At 48.2% G+C, this 17,101-nt stretch overlaps 1 protein-coding gene across 1 annotated transcript; it reads right to left on the bottom strand.

The window, feature by feature from the left end:
- Window positions 1-70: 70 nt before the first annotated feature.
- On the bottom strand, window positions 71-16,360 carry FAM110D (family with sequence similarity 110 member D). Its single transcript, XM_077337673.1, has 2 exons — window positions 16,127-16,360; window positions 71-5,606 (listed from the first exon to the last, which is right to left on the bottom strand). The coding sequence occupies exon 2, from the start codon at window positions 5,220-5,222 to the stop codon at window positions 4,158-4,160; it is 1,065 nt and encodes a 354-aa protein (XP_077193788.1). The 5' UTR covers window positions 5,223-5,606; window positions 16,127-16,360; the 3' UTR covers window positions 71-4,157.
- Between the last annotated feature and the right edge of the window lie 741 nt (window positions 16,361-17,101).

The raw sequence follows: 17,101 nt of genomic DNA, 5'->3' as shown, positions 1-17,101 counted from the left end.
GCATGTTCTTTACACCAGGTACATGTGGCGAGGATACCTGAGTGGGCTATGCCTTTCCAGAGCACACAAATAGGCTGTGCAAGACACACTGGGTTTTGTTCAGTTTTTCTTATGGAAATGTTTTGAAATGGTTGGAAGGGCACCTCAGAACTTGCTTTGTCTGAAATTTTCCTGCATGAACATTACAGAGATCCTGCAAGTCAGGAAAAGGACATAAAGCATTGTTTAGAGCATCCTTTCTCATGTTTTTTACTATTTTTTAAAATACATTTTTTAATTTTTTCCAAAAAGATAGAAACAAAGTAGATACGTATAATAAACATTTGTGAAGCAATTGTTTAAACTCTGAACATATTAGAACCCCCTCCTTTCCCCGTATGTTTTACTTTCTTAAATAGTTCAAATAGGGACCCCATTATCAAGTTTTTTACTATTGAGAAACCCCTGCAGGCTTCGAGAAACCCCAGAAGTGGTACGATTGTGCAGAATATGGCTGGGAAGCATAGCTGTATACATGCTCACCCCAGGCCCCTTCCCACCCCCTCCAGTCCCATCACTGGCCATTTTCCAGGGGGGGGGAGCAGCTCACCCAATAAATGTTTAACAATTTTTTTAAAAAAATAGATAAAAATGAATTAACTCCCACCCATTTGGGAAACCTTTCCAGGGCCATCAAGAAACCCTGGATCAGAGACCTTGGTTCAGAGAATCATGCAACCCTATAGCTGATTTTACAGAAACATGGATTTCACATGCTTTCTCCCAACTGCTGCCCAACTCAAAATTGCCAATATGAGTTCCTGGAAAAATTACTTCTGGGTCTCTTCCACCTCACCCAGATCTAAGCCCCATCATATTAGAAAAAAGAATCCCGCAATCACTTTATGTGACCTTCCCATTTCATGAATGTCCCTTGAGTGGCCATTCTGCATAAGACAGAACACAACGTAAAGTGCCTAGCCTGCAGGAAGGCCCAGGAATTCTCCCAGAATTACAGCTGATCTTCAGCCACAGAGTTCAGCTCTCCTGGTGGAAATCAGAACTTCAGAGAGTGGACTGTATAGCATCACACTCTGAGCCCCCCAGCACTGCCCCCAAATCTCTAGGAATTTTCCCAGCCAGAGCTGGCAGTCCCATGTACACATTGTGCATACAGGAAGGAGGATTTTTCATCACAGGTTAAGGCTACAGTCTGATGCCGTAAGAGAAGTCAACTCACTACCAAGCAGCCCACCAGATTCCCCATTATACGAAACCAGCAAAATGTATACTAGACATCCAGAATGACAAGCAATATGTATATTTTTTTAAGATGGGGAAAGCATAACAATTCCACTCCTTTGCATTCTAAATTTTTGGAAATGTTCCCAATACATCAAGAGACAAATTAGACACCCCCCCTCCAATTTAAAATGTAAGAATTGTGGAGTCGTTATTTCTGGCTCCCAACAGCTTCTGGTGTCATTAGGATAAAACCAAGAGTTGGGTTCTGTGGCTCTGTTCCTGGAGAGGAGATAAGTTACTGCTTGGGTAGTTGAATGGGCCCTACTTTCCCCAGGATTCCCTCTTCTATTTGGGACCCCCTTACCCACCACCGATCAGCCAAAGGCCTGTTTGTGTTCATCGTAGCCCAAATTAAATGTTGCAGAAATCTGAGTTCTGACTAGGGTTGCCAGCTTCAGGTGTGGAAAAACTTGGAGATTTTGGAAGTAGAGCCTGCAAGGGGAAAATTTGGGGAGGGACTTCAATGAGGAAAAAGACCTCAAGTCCTCCTTCTAAGTGGCTATTCTCTCCAGGGGAACAGTTGCCTGGAGGTGTGCTGTATAGACAGTTTGGAATATTCTAACCAATGTTCCCAGCACCAGATATTTTTAAAATATTTAGATCTCTGGTCCTGTGGGTTAATTCTAAAGGCAATCTTGTGAAAAATGTTCCCTAGAGGATATTTTAAAGTGCCATTTCCCCCTTAGACTCTCCCCCCAAAAAGAGCCAGCCAATGCTTGATCCTGCTCAACAATAGCCTTGCCTCACCAGATCCCATGCTGCTGTCTGTCTAGACCCACTAGATCCCACCCTGACTTCACCACAACCCACTAGTTTCCACCCTATATTCTGCAAAGCGATGGGTGACTTTGGAATGAAAAGCCGGTCTCTCTTAAACATAGACCTATGGTGACCACCCAGAGAGCGCCACTGCTGACCCATCAAGGCCAGCAGGTGGCGGGGGGGGGGGGGGTGACTCTGAGCTCTCAAGCACATGCCGAAAACAAATCGAAGGACTGTTTTTAAAGGCTTTTAAAGGACCTCTTTTCAGAAACACAAGGAGCTCTTCTGAATCACGCTTTAGTTCGCTGTTTTGGAGAGACTCATCCATTAGCCACAATGGCAGGTTTAGGCAAAATATCAAACCCAAGTTTATTAACATCCAGAAATAAATGAATATGAGTCCATCTTGAGCCTTGTGGCTACCTTGTGTATTGAGAAATGAAGCAGACATTAGGCTGGTGGGGTGCACTTTTTTTTTTTTACCATACAATGTTTGGGCAACATTTAAGGAAGGGAAGCCAGGAATGGGTTGGGAAATACCTAGACATGCTGGGAGTGGAGCCGGGAATGGATGGGATTTGGGGTGAGGAGGGTATAGTGCTACAGAATCCATAGCAGCCGTGTTCTCCAGAGGAGCTGATCTCTGATGCCTGGAGATGAGCTATAATTCCAGGGCTTCCTACCAATTGCAAAAAACTTTTTTTCTGATTGCAAAAAAACTCCAGTTGCGTGTGCAACTTCAGCAGCAGAGTTGATGTCTGCCACAAATATGTGTAGGCTAGGCCCCAAATGTGATGCATTATTCATTTCTTATCCCTTCAAGGAAGGAGCTCAGGATTATCTCCCTCCCTGATAGCCTTATAACCACCACTCCATGAGGTAGGCCTAGGCCTTCCCCTTGCCCGCTCTGGGTGGAAAGTCACCCACCCCTGGCTTCAATTCCCCCACCTCTGAGGAGTGGGAGGGAAAAAATGCCAAACAGTGACACTCTACACAGTTCAGAGAGTGGAGAGGCAGCCTGGAGCATCAACCAGAAGTGACATCACAGCCCCCCAAACTCCACTCTCCCCAGGCACCTCCCCCCACCACCCCAGTCTCTCAGCCTTTGCCCAGGCAGTGTTGAAAATTGGGGACTCTAGGAGTGGCAATCTCTGTGACTGCCTTGATGCTACCTTGTGAGCTTCACAGCTGAGTGAGAGTTTGACCCCAGGGATGCCCAGTCCACACTGGATACTACACTATGTTGTCCCTCTATCAAGGGAAAGGGTGGATGGAAAAACCATCCTACAATTCCGCTATGCTGTAGGTAGAATTAGGCCCCTTTTCCCTGTTGGTGATTCTGCTGACAGCTGTAGAAGAACACTACACATGAAAACGTCACAAGTCACTCCCAATCTCAAAACATGAGCCTCTACTCAGAGCGAGATTGGTCCTAAGTCTTGACCCTCAAATGACTCTCTGTGCTCCAGCAGGTATGTGGTGAAGCCGAATTAGGTGAGGTAGCCATTTTCATACAGAGGTCCCACCTGACCACTCTGATGAGAGATGTAACTGGCTTTGAAATAAAACCAGGCCTGCCTTAGACATTTCAAAACCCTTGGTGTAAACTGAGTCAAGGGGCTCCTACAGCTTGAGCAGCTCCACAGGGTCGCTTGGCCGAGATCCAGGCACTGGTGATGACTCTGGATGCAGGCTCACCCACGGTCAACCCCACTGAGGGCTACTTGGCTCAATTTATTCTGGTCATTAGAGGCCATACAGGGCAATGGCCTCCTGGAAACTTTCCTTGTAAATGAAGATAAGCTGGAGGTTTTGTACCCCACTTTTTACTACTCGGAGTCTCTAGGCAGCTTACAATTACCTTCCCTTCCTTTCCCAACAACAGACACCCTGTGAGGTAGTAGAGGTGAGAGAGCTCTGAGAGAACGGTGACTGGCTCAAGGTCACCCAGCAGGCTGCATGTAGAGGAGGGGGGAATCAAACCCGGTTCTTCAGATTAGAGGCTGCCGCTCTTAACCACGACACCAAGCTGGACTGTCCAGCGCAGAAGCCTCAACAGGCCATCCAGCACTCATCAAAACAAGAACCATTTCCCCAGGCCAGGTCTCTGTTTACACTGTCGACTCCTTGGCTGCAGTTCGGGCCTGCTGGCAGCTGTAGAGCCATTTTATGACGCGGGCGTTTCGTTCGATCACAGAGACAGAGACTGGTGACTTCTCACCCGGCTCTTCACTGGGCAGCTCCCGTTCATTGTGGGAGGGGCTGCTCTGCTCGGAGATGGCTGACCCCATGCTCCCAAAAAGCGGGCAGGAGGAGCCCGCTTCCCAGTTTCCCCCAGGCTTGAACCGCTCTGCTCCCAGCACCTCCACCAGATTCCGGTCTAAGCCACAGTAATTGAAAAAACGTTCTTTCTCTGATAGAGGGAGAGAAGAGCTTGGAGCCAGCTCTCGTTTGGAGCTTCTTGGACCTGGGCTGGTTGAGGAAGGGACTGAGTCCTTTCCCACGTTGGAGCCGGACTGATGTTTTGGACTGTTGTCAGAAGTTGACCTGGGGCTTGACCTGGCTAGGATGCTGATGGAGCTTACAGTTCTTGTTTCTTCATTTCCTGTTGCCACCCATGCCATGGAGGCATCTTCCTGGGTTGCTTGCAGCTGACCCTCTCTCACCAGGCCCCTCAAAAAAGGGGAACTGCTGCATCCATCTCTGAGCGGGCTCTGAAACAGCCACCTCACGAGGCTGTAGGCCTTGGTGTTCTCTTTGTTCACAGCTGAACAATCCCGTTTCTGACGGTAGATGACGAGGGAGTCAGGCCTCAGCACACGTCGGCCACTGCCCCTCCGTGTTGTCGGTGACTGAGGAGAAGGAGGTGGCTTTTTAGGCCCAGGGCCCTCTGAGTTTACCACTAAGCCTTGAGAGGACTCATTATGTTGATGGAGGGTCAGGGGTCTCCTGAAACATGGGGAGGCTTGAGGGGTATAGGAGAGGAGCACTGGTTCTTGACGACTGTTGATCACTTGTTGGGATTTGACATATTTGGCTTTGTCAGCCTCCAGCCTCTCCACTGCGCTCGGGGTACGGCCTCCGCTACTGACCTCCAGCTGCCTGCGGAGGTAGTCTGGCCCTCGGTTTAGTAGTCCAAACGGGGAAGATCCGTCTCCTGGACTCAGAGGCCTCATTTTATTGGGAGACAATAACAGGGAGTAGGAATGTTCAACACTTGGAAGGTTGGTCACATCGAGGGAAGATGACTTTGTAAGGTTAAAAGTTCACCATGTCTGCACGTCCTTATAAAGAGATTGCCAGAATTTTGTGCTGGATTAAGGACTGGGCAAAGATGCGATGCTTTTATCGCAATTAATGTCCTGGCTGCTGCATTGTAATCTGGGGTGGGACTCCTTCAGCGGCTCTCACAAACCATTCTCTGCACTCCATTGTTAAAATTGATCCCCTGTGGTGTGCTGTGGCACCTGTGGGTACCTGACCACCCACAGCGATGCAATCAAGGGAATTCCTTCCAGTGCGTAGAGAGGCGTCCGAGCGTCCACAGATCAGCTGTAGTTCTAGAAACAGAAAGGACAGTCCATTAATGAAATTGCACAAAGTTGGAATCATAGCTCTAAAGACCGGTTTGGTGTACACAGAGGACATGCAGTTGTTTTATTAATGATTTTTAAAAAAATGAAACATAACCTGTTATTTGACTTATCACAGATTCATAGCCTCAGGTGATGACACGTTCTGACAGAGCTTCCAGTTATTATCGATGGTGCTGAGCTAGAGGGACCAAATATGTGACTCAATTGAAGGCCACTTCCCATATCTGTAGGAGTCATAGTGAGCTTGTCTCATTGTGAAATAAAGATTCAAGATTTTTAGCACCACAAGGCTCTCTGGATTATCTGATCGCAGACATTCTCTCACAGATCAATCTACCTCCCAGGCAGAGAAGTTGGGAGGGGTAAAATGAAGGATGAGAGAACTTGGTATTCCACCACATGGAGAATTGGGTCAGTTATGATTTGTGTCACCAGTTTATAATCATTCAGTGTTTATAACCTCAGTCGACCAGATGTACTGGAGGCGTGAGCACAGGTTCTCAAAATCCTGTCTCCCTACACAGGAGGCACACGGCAGCTGCATGGGCTCCAGATTGAAGCCCGAATCAGGATCAAGGTTTTGGTTCTTACCTTCAAGGCCCTAAGTGGTCTGGGACCTTCATCCCTGTGAGACTGTCTCCTCCACTGTGCCCCCCCCCCAAGGAAATATAACACTAAGCATATTACATTTGCTCAAGATCCCCGGTCCCAGAGAAATCAAATTGGCCTCAACCAGAGCCAGGGCCTTTTCTATTCTGACGCTGGCCTGGTAGAACGTTCCTCCGAGTGAGACCGAAGACAATTCCACAGGGCCTGCAAGACACAGCTGTTCCATGGAGCCTATAGTTGAGGGCTACAGAGTATCTCCAGCAGCTGACACAAATAATAGGCATCTACACTCCCACTGAGTTTACCAACATCTGGAGCACTTCATCATCCCATCCCGCCCGTCGGAGAATAGGTGGGCAATTCCTTGAGAACTTGAATGTAAATGTGGCTATTTGAAAAAATTTTTTAATGTTTTAATAATTGTTTTTAAGTTATTTTGTAAGCCACCTTGAGCCCTCAAGGAAGGGCGGCACTTACATTTGTTAAATAAATAAATAAATATAAATATCTCCCTGTCTTTGTACCTTTCTACAAAAAAAAGAAAAAAGCATTGGTGTCCATGCCTGGGGTTTTTTGGGGGGGGAGGGGAGTCTCTTCACCTCCTGTGGCCCCCTTTCCCTGCCATGGTTGCCCCCACCAACTCACTTGCCCAAAGAGCCAACTCACAAGGAGAAAGGACAGGGGCTGCTTGCCTTTCCCTTCCTCTCCGGACCAAATGGTGAAGCGGGTAGGCAATTGGTCCCTGTCCACACTGTTAAATCCATGGGCTCAAGGAAGCCTGGACCACTGGGAGTTCAATCAGCTCTTTATTGTGATCTCAGCATGATGTTAGGAGGGAAAACTGAACTGAGGAACCCCCTGAAAACTCCAACCTATATACACAGACAATGGATCTTCCTGCCAGTGTGTGCTATTGGTCAGTTTCAGGTTTAAACTGACTGGATCCAGCAGATGGGATCTAGCTGCACTTTGGTCCATTACATTGCCCGTTTCGATCCTGCCTCAGACCTCAAGCTCTGTCCTTGGCAGTTCTACAAACACGACCCACACCATCACTCCCTATTTGCCTGCCACGCCACCAAAGGTGAGAAACGGCCGGGCCTCCAGACAGTGTTTTACTCACTGGGGACTGTGGGCCTTGGCAGCCACCCAAGGATACAGACTGCTGCCATCTGATTGTTGTCCCGGAAAAGGAAACCAAAGTCTCTAAGGGAAGCAAAGCAGGGAGAAATGCAGGAACCAGAGACCTTATCTTTATGGGCTCAGCCCGCCGGAGAACAAAGCCAAACGGCATGGTCAAAGCACTACCCTGCACTCCCTGCCCAGGTAATCAGCTGTAAGAAGGAAGCAGCAGTGATGCGCCAGGGAAGCCAGGCAAGGGTCAGGAGGAAGGAGACAGTAGGAGGCTGGAAAAGCTGCCAGGGATATTGTGGACTCTCCTTTCCTTCTATGCAGGCGGAGTAATCATAGCTACTGAAAATGACTTAGCTGTGCAGGGCCCAGACTGCAATGTTGGCTTTCCTCTTCAGAGAGGAAACTTCATGATGCTTCCTAATGACAGTTGTCCGTTTTGGCTGTCAAGGCCTGGGGGATCAAAGACAGGGACAGGGAAGGACATGACAGGTCAGGAAAGGGAACGTGAAGGCTCAGTGCCGAGTTTGGCAGAATCTGGCAGGCCTTAGGACCAATCCAGCAGATGCTGGTGAGTAGGGTTGCAAGCTCTGGGTTGGGGAATACCTGGAGACTTTGGGGGTAGAGATGGGAGTATGTGGGATTTGGACCGGGTAGGAACCTCAGTGGAATATAGTGCTATGGAGTCCACCGTCCCAAGCAGCCATCTTCTCCAGGGGAACTGATCTCTGTAGCCTGGAGATGAGCTATAATTCCAGGGGATCTCCTGGTCCCACCTGGGGACGGGCATCCCTACTGGTGAGGTAGGAAGGAAGTGGGGATACCAGTCCCTAGGTGGGACCTGGGGAGCCCCTGAAATTTTAGCTCATCTCCAGAATAGAGATCAGTTCCCCTGAAGAAAATGGCTGCTTTGGAGGGTGGATTCCATAGGATTATACTCCACTCCCTGCCAGAATTGGGGGGGTTTTGGCATGCCGAGGTCTCTTTCCCACAAAATGGCCATTTTCCCTGTTTAATTTTGAAAAATTGGCCCTGTTTTTCATGATTAGTTAGTCGTAAGGTATGTCACAACATTAGAAGCCTTTTTTGATTCACAGATTTATACGGATTTACAGTCCTGTTCTGCCCCTTGAAGAAGCCTGATGTGGGGTGATGAATTCTCCTTGAGTACTGTTTTGCTTATGAGAAGACAGCCACTCTTTGTGTTGCATTTGGCCGGCAAACTGTGTTAACATTCTGTTATCCCTCTCTGGATAGTTTATTACTTATTTATTATCCATGGAAGTCAGCATGGATTTGTCTCCTACAGGTTCTGTCAGACCAACCTGGTTTCCTTTTTTGACCAAATAACAGGTTTGCTGGATCGTGGAAATTTGGTTGATGTCGTTTACTTGGACTTCAGTAAAGCTTTTGATAAGGTTCCCCATTATGTTTTGATGGATAAATTGAAGGACTGCAATCTGGATTTTCAGATAGCTGGGTGGATAGGGAATTGGTTAGAGAACCGCACTCAAAAGAGTTGTTGTTAATGGTGTTTCATATAGGCTAGATATCAGGAAAAAATTTTCACAGTCAGAGTAGTTCAGCAGTGGAATAGGCTGCCTAAGGAGGTGGTGAGCTCCCCCTCACTGGCCGTCTTCAAGCAAAGGTTGGATACACAACTGTTCCCCTGGAGAGAATGGCCACTTAGAAGGAGGACTTGATAGCCTTTTTCCCCATTGAAGTCCCTCCCCAAATTTTCCCCTTGCAGGCTCCACTTCCAAAATCTCCAGGTTTTTCCTCACCCGAAGCTGGCAACCCTAGTCAAAACTCAGATTTCTGCAACATTTCATCTGGGCTACGATGAACACAACCAGGCCTTTGGCTGATCAGTTATAGAATCATAGAGTTGGAAGGGGCCATACAGGCCATCTAGTCCAACCCCCTGCTCAACGCAGGATCATCCCAAAGCATCCTAAAGCATCCAAGAAAAGTGTGTAACCAACCTTTGCTTGAAGACTGCCAGTGAGGGGGAGCTCACCACCTCCTTAGGCAGCCTATTCCACTGCTGGACTACTCTGTGACATTTTTTTCTTGATATCTAGTCTATATCGTTATACTTGTAGTTTAAACCCATTACTGCGTGTCCTCTCCTCTGCAGCCAATGGAAATAGCATCCTGCCCTCCTCCAAGTGACAACCTTTCAAATACTTAAAGAGGGCTATCATGTCCCCTCTCAACCTCCTTTTCTCCAGGCTGAACATTCCCAAGTCCCTCAACCTATCTTCATAGGGCTTGGTCCCTTGGCCCCAGATCATCCTCGTCACTCTCCTCTGTACCCTTTCAATTTTATCTATGTCCTTCTTGAAGTGAGGCCTCCAGAACTGCACAGGCATGGCCCTGATCCCTTCACAGAGCTCCTTCCACCAGTTGGGGGCCAGAACAAAGAAAACTCTGGCCTTGGTTGAGGTCAGATGTGCTTCTATGGGGCCAGGGATCCCCAGCCAGTTTGAGGTGGCAGAGCTTAGAGCTCTTGGGGGAATATAGGCAGCAAGCTGGTCCCTCTGGTACACTGGGCCCAGACTGCATATGGCCTTAAGGGTGAGAACTCTGAGAGAGCTCCAGGCCCCACCTGGAGGCTGGCAACCCTATAAGAAGTGAAGGACTGACTAGACAAAATGTACATTGTATAGGAAAGAACCTACTCAAGCGATCAGCCAGTCACGTGACTGGGTTGACCCTGAGTGGTGTGTGGATAACAAGAGAGAAGGTCTTTGTTTGGGGAGCCCAGGCCTCACACAATAGCCCTGGATATGCCCTCAGGTTCCTCTCAAGCCAATGAAACTCAGGTTTTTCTAGTGACCTTTTCCCCAGAGGTCACTCTTGTGTTCCCAAATTATCCTTTCCCTTGCTACTTTAGAGTCAAGGCTGTCAACCCCCAAACAATCCCTCCTTTTATAAAGAACTAGCCTGGAAGCAAGATGAACTCCAAAAGGGCATGACTTGGACAGGTTAATAATTCCCGGATCAGGGGAAGACGCTCAGTGGGGTGGATCGCAACAATAGGCCGCCTCTCTCAGTTTCATGGATTCACACACAAACCCCTCCCAGCCAATGGATCTTTTCAGTTAAGAGGCCCCTAGGAAGGAAGAGACCTCGGTGAAGGGGTGCCCAAGCGCAAGTCAATAAATCAGAGGAGACTGCAAGAGGCTGCTAGAGTCCCACCTCAAAAGGTTTCTTTTATATCAAAGTGAAGGTCCCATTTTTTTTCCTGAGGAGCTAACCAATCATAGGGAGACTGGTTAGAAGAAGAGTTTTTTTTAATACCCCGGAGACTCAGAGTGGCTGACAATTGCCTTCCCTTCCTCTGCCCACAACAGTCATCCTGTGAAGTAGGTGAGGCTGAAAGAGCTGACACGACAGCTCTGTGAGAACAGCTCTAACAGCACTGCAACCGTCACCCAGCTGGCTGCAGATGGAAGAGCGGGGAATCAAACCCGGCTCGCCAGATTAGAAGCTGTCACTCTTAACTGATACACCAAGCTGGTAAGAAACCAGTGCAGCAGTAAATATTTGGAACATGCCAAGATGCTTCAATGCAATTTGCCTTGGGAGAATGCAACCGGTAGTTCGTTGCTACATCATTTAGGACCATCTGTAGGGGTTTCCAGACCCTTAGAGCTTTGATGTCCAAGAGCCCCTTTATCCAAGTTCCCTTCTCCACAAGCTCCAATTCTAACTATGTTCCCAGGAATGGGTTGCAACTTTGTCATGGTCTTTCCAGCCAGTGGGTACCAGTGGGCTGCTTAGAAGGGGTGCCTGGAAGCCACATCAGAGGGCAAATCTTTAATTTCTTGCCCACTGTTTCCAAGTAGCTCTCCTGTTTGGAACCAGGAGCTGGTTCCCCCTCTGTCAGGGGATCCCCACCCTCATCCCAAATCCAATACCACCCCAGTGTTAATCCAAGAATTCTCCACTGCGGGGACAACCAGCTCAGAGCAAACGTGGCCACTTGCCCCATGTAACATGTGTTTTATGATTTCCAGTTATTAGGACTGGAGGATACCTCAGGAGCCTGTTGTGGGTGCATGAGGTGGGCATGCTAAAATATTTTATATAATACTCCCCCAAGAGAACTTTCCTCTGCTAGCACAAATCTGCTGGCAATCTCTGCCCCAGAAAGGGGGTGTCCGGCCTCGATAAGAGAAAGGGACTTTTTGGCTCTGGCTCCACCCTGGTGAAATGAGCTGGCAGCTGAGATCTGGGTCCTTTTGGAATTGTCAACATTCCAAAGGTCCTGTAAAATGGCGCTCTTCCACAAGGTTTATGGTTGAGGTGAGGGCTAAGCACTTACTGACATCTGCCTGGGCCCCCTGCCACCCTTCCCTCTCCCTGCCACCTAAGATGGGGGTGACACTTGCTATATTCACCCCCCGACCTGGTGATGCAGTAGGAATCTGATTTGTTATACCTGTTTTAAATAGATTGTTTTAAAGTTTGGAAGTTCTAAAGTCTGCACCTGTGCTTTTAATTGTTGGAAGCCGCCCCAAGATTATTGTTATAGAGGGGTGTCCTAGAAAACAATAGCAGACATAAACTAATCTCACCAAACTGTAGCAGATGAATGAGGATTACTACAGAGTAGGGCTGCCAGATCTAGGTGGGAAACTCCTGGAAATGTGGAGGTTGAGTTTGGGGAGGGAAGGGTGGAGTGGGAAGGGGATATCAGCAAGGTCCACCCTCCCAAGCAGCCAGTTTTTCCAAGCAAACTGATCTGCGTAGACTGGAGAGGAGCTGTAATTCCAGGAGATCCCCAGGTCCCACCTGGAGGTTGGCATCCCTATTACAGAAGGTATCTAATTTCTACTGAATGAGGACTAGAATGCTGAAGAGATCAGGCTCCAATTATATCTCCCCACCACCACCACCACACACACGTGCAGCTGAGCAACTGCACAGCTATGAAGATCCTGGTGGTACGAACGGACCTCGAGCCTGGCAGTTTTGCTGTTGGTTGCCAGCCCTATTGCAAAACCAGAGGAAGTAGCAAGCGGCCCCGTTGCGCCATCTTTTCTGGGAATCAGCCCAGCCATTTCCTGAGATGCCTCTGCCCCTCCACCCTGTCAGCTCCAGTGCCTGCAAAGCCTCTGAGCAGGAACCTGACGGACTTCTGAGTTCTGCCTCCTACACCCTGTAGGTACTAAAATGGTTTATTTCTTCAAAACATTACTGTGTCACCTTTCTACTCGAAACTCAGGGTCCCCAAGGCAACGGACATTTCAAAGTGCTTAAAATACGAGATTACTATTTTAAACAATTAAACAAAACAGTATATAAACACACAGGCACACAAACGAGGAAAAGAGCTAATGAGAGTTATTGTGGGAACAACAAACAAAACAGAAATGTTTTCATTGGCTGGCAGTTTTCATTGAAGGCAGGCACATTTCCCTAGGGAAGAGAAATTCCAAAAACTTTGGCAATTTTCACGGGTTGCCACACATTTTGCCTCAATCTTTGAAGATGACCTGTGAATGGAGAGGTTCATATGGGAGAAGGGGGTCCATAAGGCTTGCTGGCCCCAAACTCATATTGGGCTTTAAAGGCCAACACCAGCACCTTAAATTGGGCCCAGAAGCGAATTGGGAGCCAGTAGAGATGAAACAAAACTGGTTTGATAATAACCCCTACAACCCACTCCAGTCAACATTTTGGCTGCAGCATTCTGTATCTTCTCTAATGTCCAGGGAGTCTTCAAAGTGTGACTTGTGTATGTTACCTGGTATCCAGAAAAATGCTGAAGAAAGTCCCTGACTAGGGATGCCAACCTCCAGGTGAGACAACCGAGGAAAAGGAATGGCCAGCAGCTGTGTATTAAACTTCTTCAAAAACAAAGTCTCAAAATAATATTATCAAATGCTTTATTCGACAGGGATCCCCTGGAATTATGGCTAATCTCCAGATTAAACAGATCAGTTCCTCTGGAGAAAATGGCTGCTTTGGAGGGTGGATTCCATAGCATCATACTCCACTGAAGACCCTCCCCACCCCAAATGCCATTCCCCCTCCCAAAGTCCTCAGGCATTTCCTAATCCAGAGCTGGCAACCCTAGGCAGTCCTCAAGATACACCCGTCCCCCTTTGTGGGGTCTCAACAACTTCTCCATTCTATCCCCCATAAGGGAAGGGGAGATTAAAGGTCATTTTCTTATCTCACCTTGGTCATGTGGTAGTGCATTTCTAAACAGGCCTACATCCTTTTTGAACCCATTGCAATCCATGGGTTTAGGAATGGTGTCGCTCTGTTTAGGATTGTACTGACAACTGCCTAATATTCTGACCAAACCAAACTGAACTTCTCCTAAAACCCTTCCTTTCTCTTGTACTAATGATACAAAAACAGATATCTACAGAGGAACCTTGGCTAGATGTTAGTTCCAAGTGGGGTCTCCAGCTCTGGGATGGGAAATACCTGGAGACTTTGGGGGTGGAGTTGGGAGTGGGTGGGATTTGGTGTGGGGAGGATCATCAGTGGAGTATAGTGCTATGGAGTCCACCCTCCCAAGCAGCCATTTTCTCCAGGGGAACTGATCTCTGTCACCTGGAGATGAGCTACAATTCCAGGGGACTCCTAAGGCCCACGTGGGGACTGGCATCGTAGTCCCAGTCCTTTCAAAGGCTGAAAGTTAAAGCTTGTACTTAGTTCATTTCAGTACTCAATTCTCCCACAGACATCACTGGAAACTAAAGAGTGCTTAAAACTGATTGGCTTGTATTCATAATAAGACATTGTAGGGCACCAACTCCTAAGGGCATAAATTAGGTGACAGATCTACTTTGGCAATACTTATAAAAACCTTTTAAATTGGCCAATATTATTATCCCAAACCAAAAGAGGCAGAATTTGATAGGGGCTTAGTGAAAACCCGCCACGCCCCAATGAGTTCATTGCTTAGGACAAAGCTGCTTGTCCCCTCATCCCCCCCCCCGCTTGTGCCCTCACCCCCCCCCCCCTTCGGACTGTCATTTGGAAGTGTACAGCCTCTGCACATGGAGGTTCCTTTTATTTGTTATGGCTGCTATCCACTAATAGACCTTTCCTCCTCTATGCATTTTTCTAGTCCCTTTTTAAAGTGGTTTAAGCCAGTGGCTATTGCTGTGGATTACTTGATAATATATTGGGTAAATATTGTCCAGTGAGTGAAATCAGACAGAACTGATAAGCAGCCCATGTGGGATCAAAAAACTGGAATGGAATGAACAGAATATCTAGACCAGTGGTAGGCAAACTGTGGCCCTCCAGATGTCGATGGACTACAATTCACATGAGCCCCTGCTGCTGGCAGGGGCTCATGGGAATTGTAGTCCATGGACAACTGGAGGGGCCCAGTTTGCCCACCCCTAGTCTCGACCCACTTTCCCCTCCCTTGGCTTAAAACAGCACAGTTGATGAAATGTTTCCTCCTTAGCTTTTGGTGTGGAATGTCAGCCATAGAGCTCTCAGCTTATCACAGCCTCATCCAGGGGCACAGGGCAGAGCGACCCTGAGGCAAGCCCATTAAGTAGGAGGGGTTTTGTGACAGCACAGTCCAATGGGGCATATCTTCAGGAAAGCCAACTTATGCCGGCGCTGTCAAAGACTTGCTTTTGACCAAATGAAATCTTACTGTCACGTCACATTTTTTGTTAGGCATACAAAATGAATGAGCACTGAAAGATGCCATACCACTGGGGGGATGAGAAAATGCATGCCCCACGCAGCATCAGACAATGATGGTTTGACTGGGGTTGCCAGCTCTGGGTTGGGGAAAACCTGGAGACTTTGGGGGTGGAGTTTGCAAAGTGCAGGGGTTGGGAAGTGGAGGATTATACCCTTCAAAGGGGTATAAAGACATTCAGTCCACCCTCTATGCAGTCATTTTTCCAGGGGAACTGATCTCTCTTGACCGGAGATAAACTGTAATTCCAGGGGATCCCCAGGTCCCACCTGGTGGCTGGCATCCCTAGGTTCAACTGCAGTCTCCCCACATGGCAAATTGTGGAATGGGCCCTATGAAAAGACGCCTGGCCAGACCTGGTCTGGCTTGGAGCATGGGTCATCCAGCTTTCTCTAGTTGGAAGGGGGGGGGCAAGCAATCCTCCAGGCAACAAAACAAGTCTTGAACTTTTGCCTCCCGAATCCACAGCTATAAATAAGCATGCCTGGGGTGAGGCAACACCCTCCTCCTTGGGATACACCCTCTGAAGATTGGACCTTAACTATAGGGTGGCAGGGACCAAATGGGATGCAGACACGCGGAGGAGAGAAAGCAGGAAATCCCAGCCACAGCGCTGCTCCAGCGGGGCACAGAGCTTGCTTGCTAACACAGGGCCCTGTCTATTATTAGGATTCAGGCTTATTAATTCAGTGCAGGTGATGTGGCAGAACAACGGTACAGTCCAGTGGCACCTTTAGGACCAGCGAAGTTTTATTCGACTTTTGCATGCAAGCACGTACTGTTTCACTGTATCGGAAGAGGTGTGCATGCACAGGAAGGCTTATATCTCGAATAAAACTCCCTTGGTCTTAAAAGTGCCACTGGACTCAAGTATCTATTAATTGATTTTCAATGGGAAAAAGGTCTCAGCCCAGCCCTCCATAAATCAAGAGACTGACCCTAAAGCTGGAACACCGAGGATCCGTCTAAAGTCATGAAGTGTGCACACTTGCACAAACTGCTCACACACTCTCTCACAGGCACACACACTCACACACCCCTCCATCACCTTGAATCCCTTCGTTCTGGATGCAGCAGGAAAAGAATCCGCAGCTCTGGGCACCGTCCGTCTCCAGACACGCTCAAGAGTCCGGGGAGCCCTGAAAGGCTAGCGGATTGGCTGCGGCAGAACCGTTCCCCCGAGGAGAGCCCGCTTCATCCCCGAGGCAAACTGGTGGTTCTCCACCAGCGCAGCCAAAGGCGCCCAGATAGGCAAGCAAAGTGCATCCAGCCGCGCAGCAGCGGTCTGGCTGCTACACTGGCTGTCAGGGAAGGAAGATAAATCCACTCCCCCCCCCTCCCTCTCTGGTGTAACCCCTTCAGTGCTGAGCTGAGCTGACCTGCAGGATGTCGTTAACCCTTTGGTCCCTATGCCTTCTGCAGCCACGAGGGCAACCTTATCAATACTTTGGCGAGAATTTAGACAGGTACCTCGACCACGCCTAAAAGACACGTCTATGGGGAAGAGGAATGCCTTATTTCTTCATCCTGTATTTGTAGCCCTGGAGTGGGAGTGGGAGTGGGAGTGGGGAGGTCAGTTCTTAAGATTCTGCCTGGACTTTTTTTGTTGTTGTTGTTAAAACCGGGCTTAAGGTGTGTGTGTGTGTGTGTGTGTGTGTGTGTTGGGGGGGGGGAGATCCAGGTACCAGGATTCTGCCCTTTTTCCATACTAGGGCTTAAAACGGCCAAGGAAAAGGGGAAATGCAGGTCCCAGAATTCTGACTGTCTTTTTTCCTTTAAAGCTCTGATTTAAGATACGGAGCAACAGGGAGGAGTTAATTTTGACCCTTCCTCAACTAACTTCCATATGGTTTTGGTGTGTTTTTATTTACATTATTTATAGTCTGCTTTCCTCAGGGAGACTCAAGATGGAGTTCACAGAGTGAGTCAATTAGGGTTAGAAGGTCCGACTAGGATCTGGGAGTGCCGGGTTTGAATCCCCAATTGGCCAGGGAAGCTTGCTTGGGCAAGACACAGGGCCATT

The sequence above is a fragment of the Paroedura picta genome, chromosome 5, assembly GCF_049243985.1.
Source record: "Paroedura picta isolate Pp20150507F chromosome 5, Ppicta_v3.0, whole genome shotgun sequence".
Lineage (NCBI taxonomy): Eukaryota > Metazoa > Chordata > Lepidosauria > Squamata > Gekkonidae > Paroedura > Paroedura picta.
This window is presented reverse-complemented; position numbering and strand designations above follow the sequence as displayed.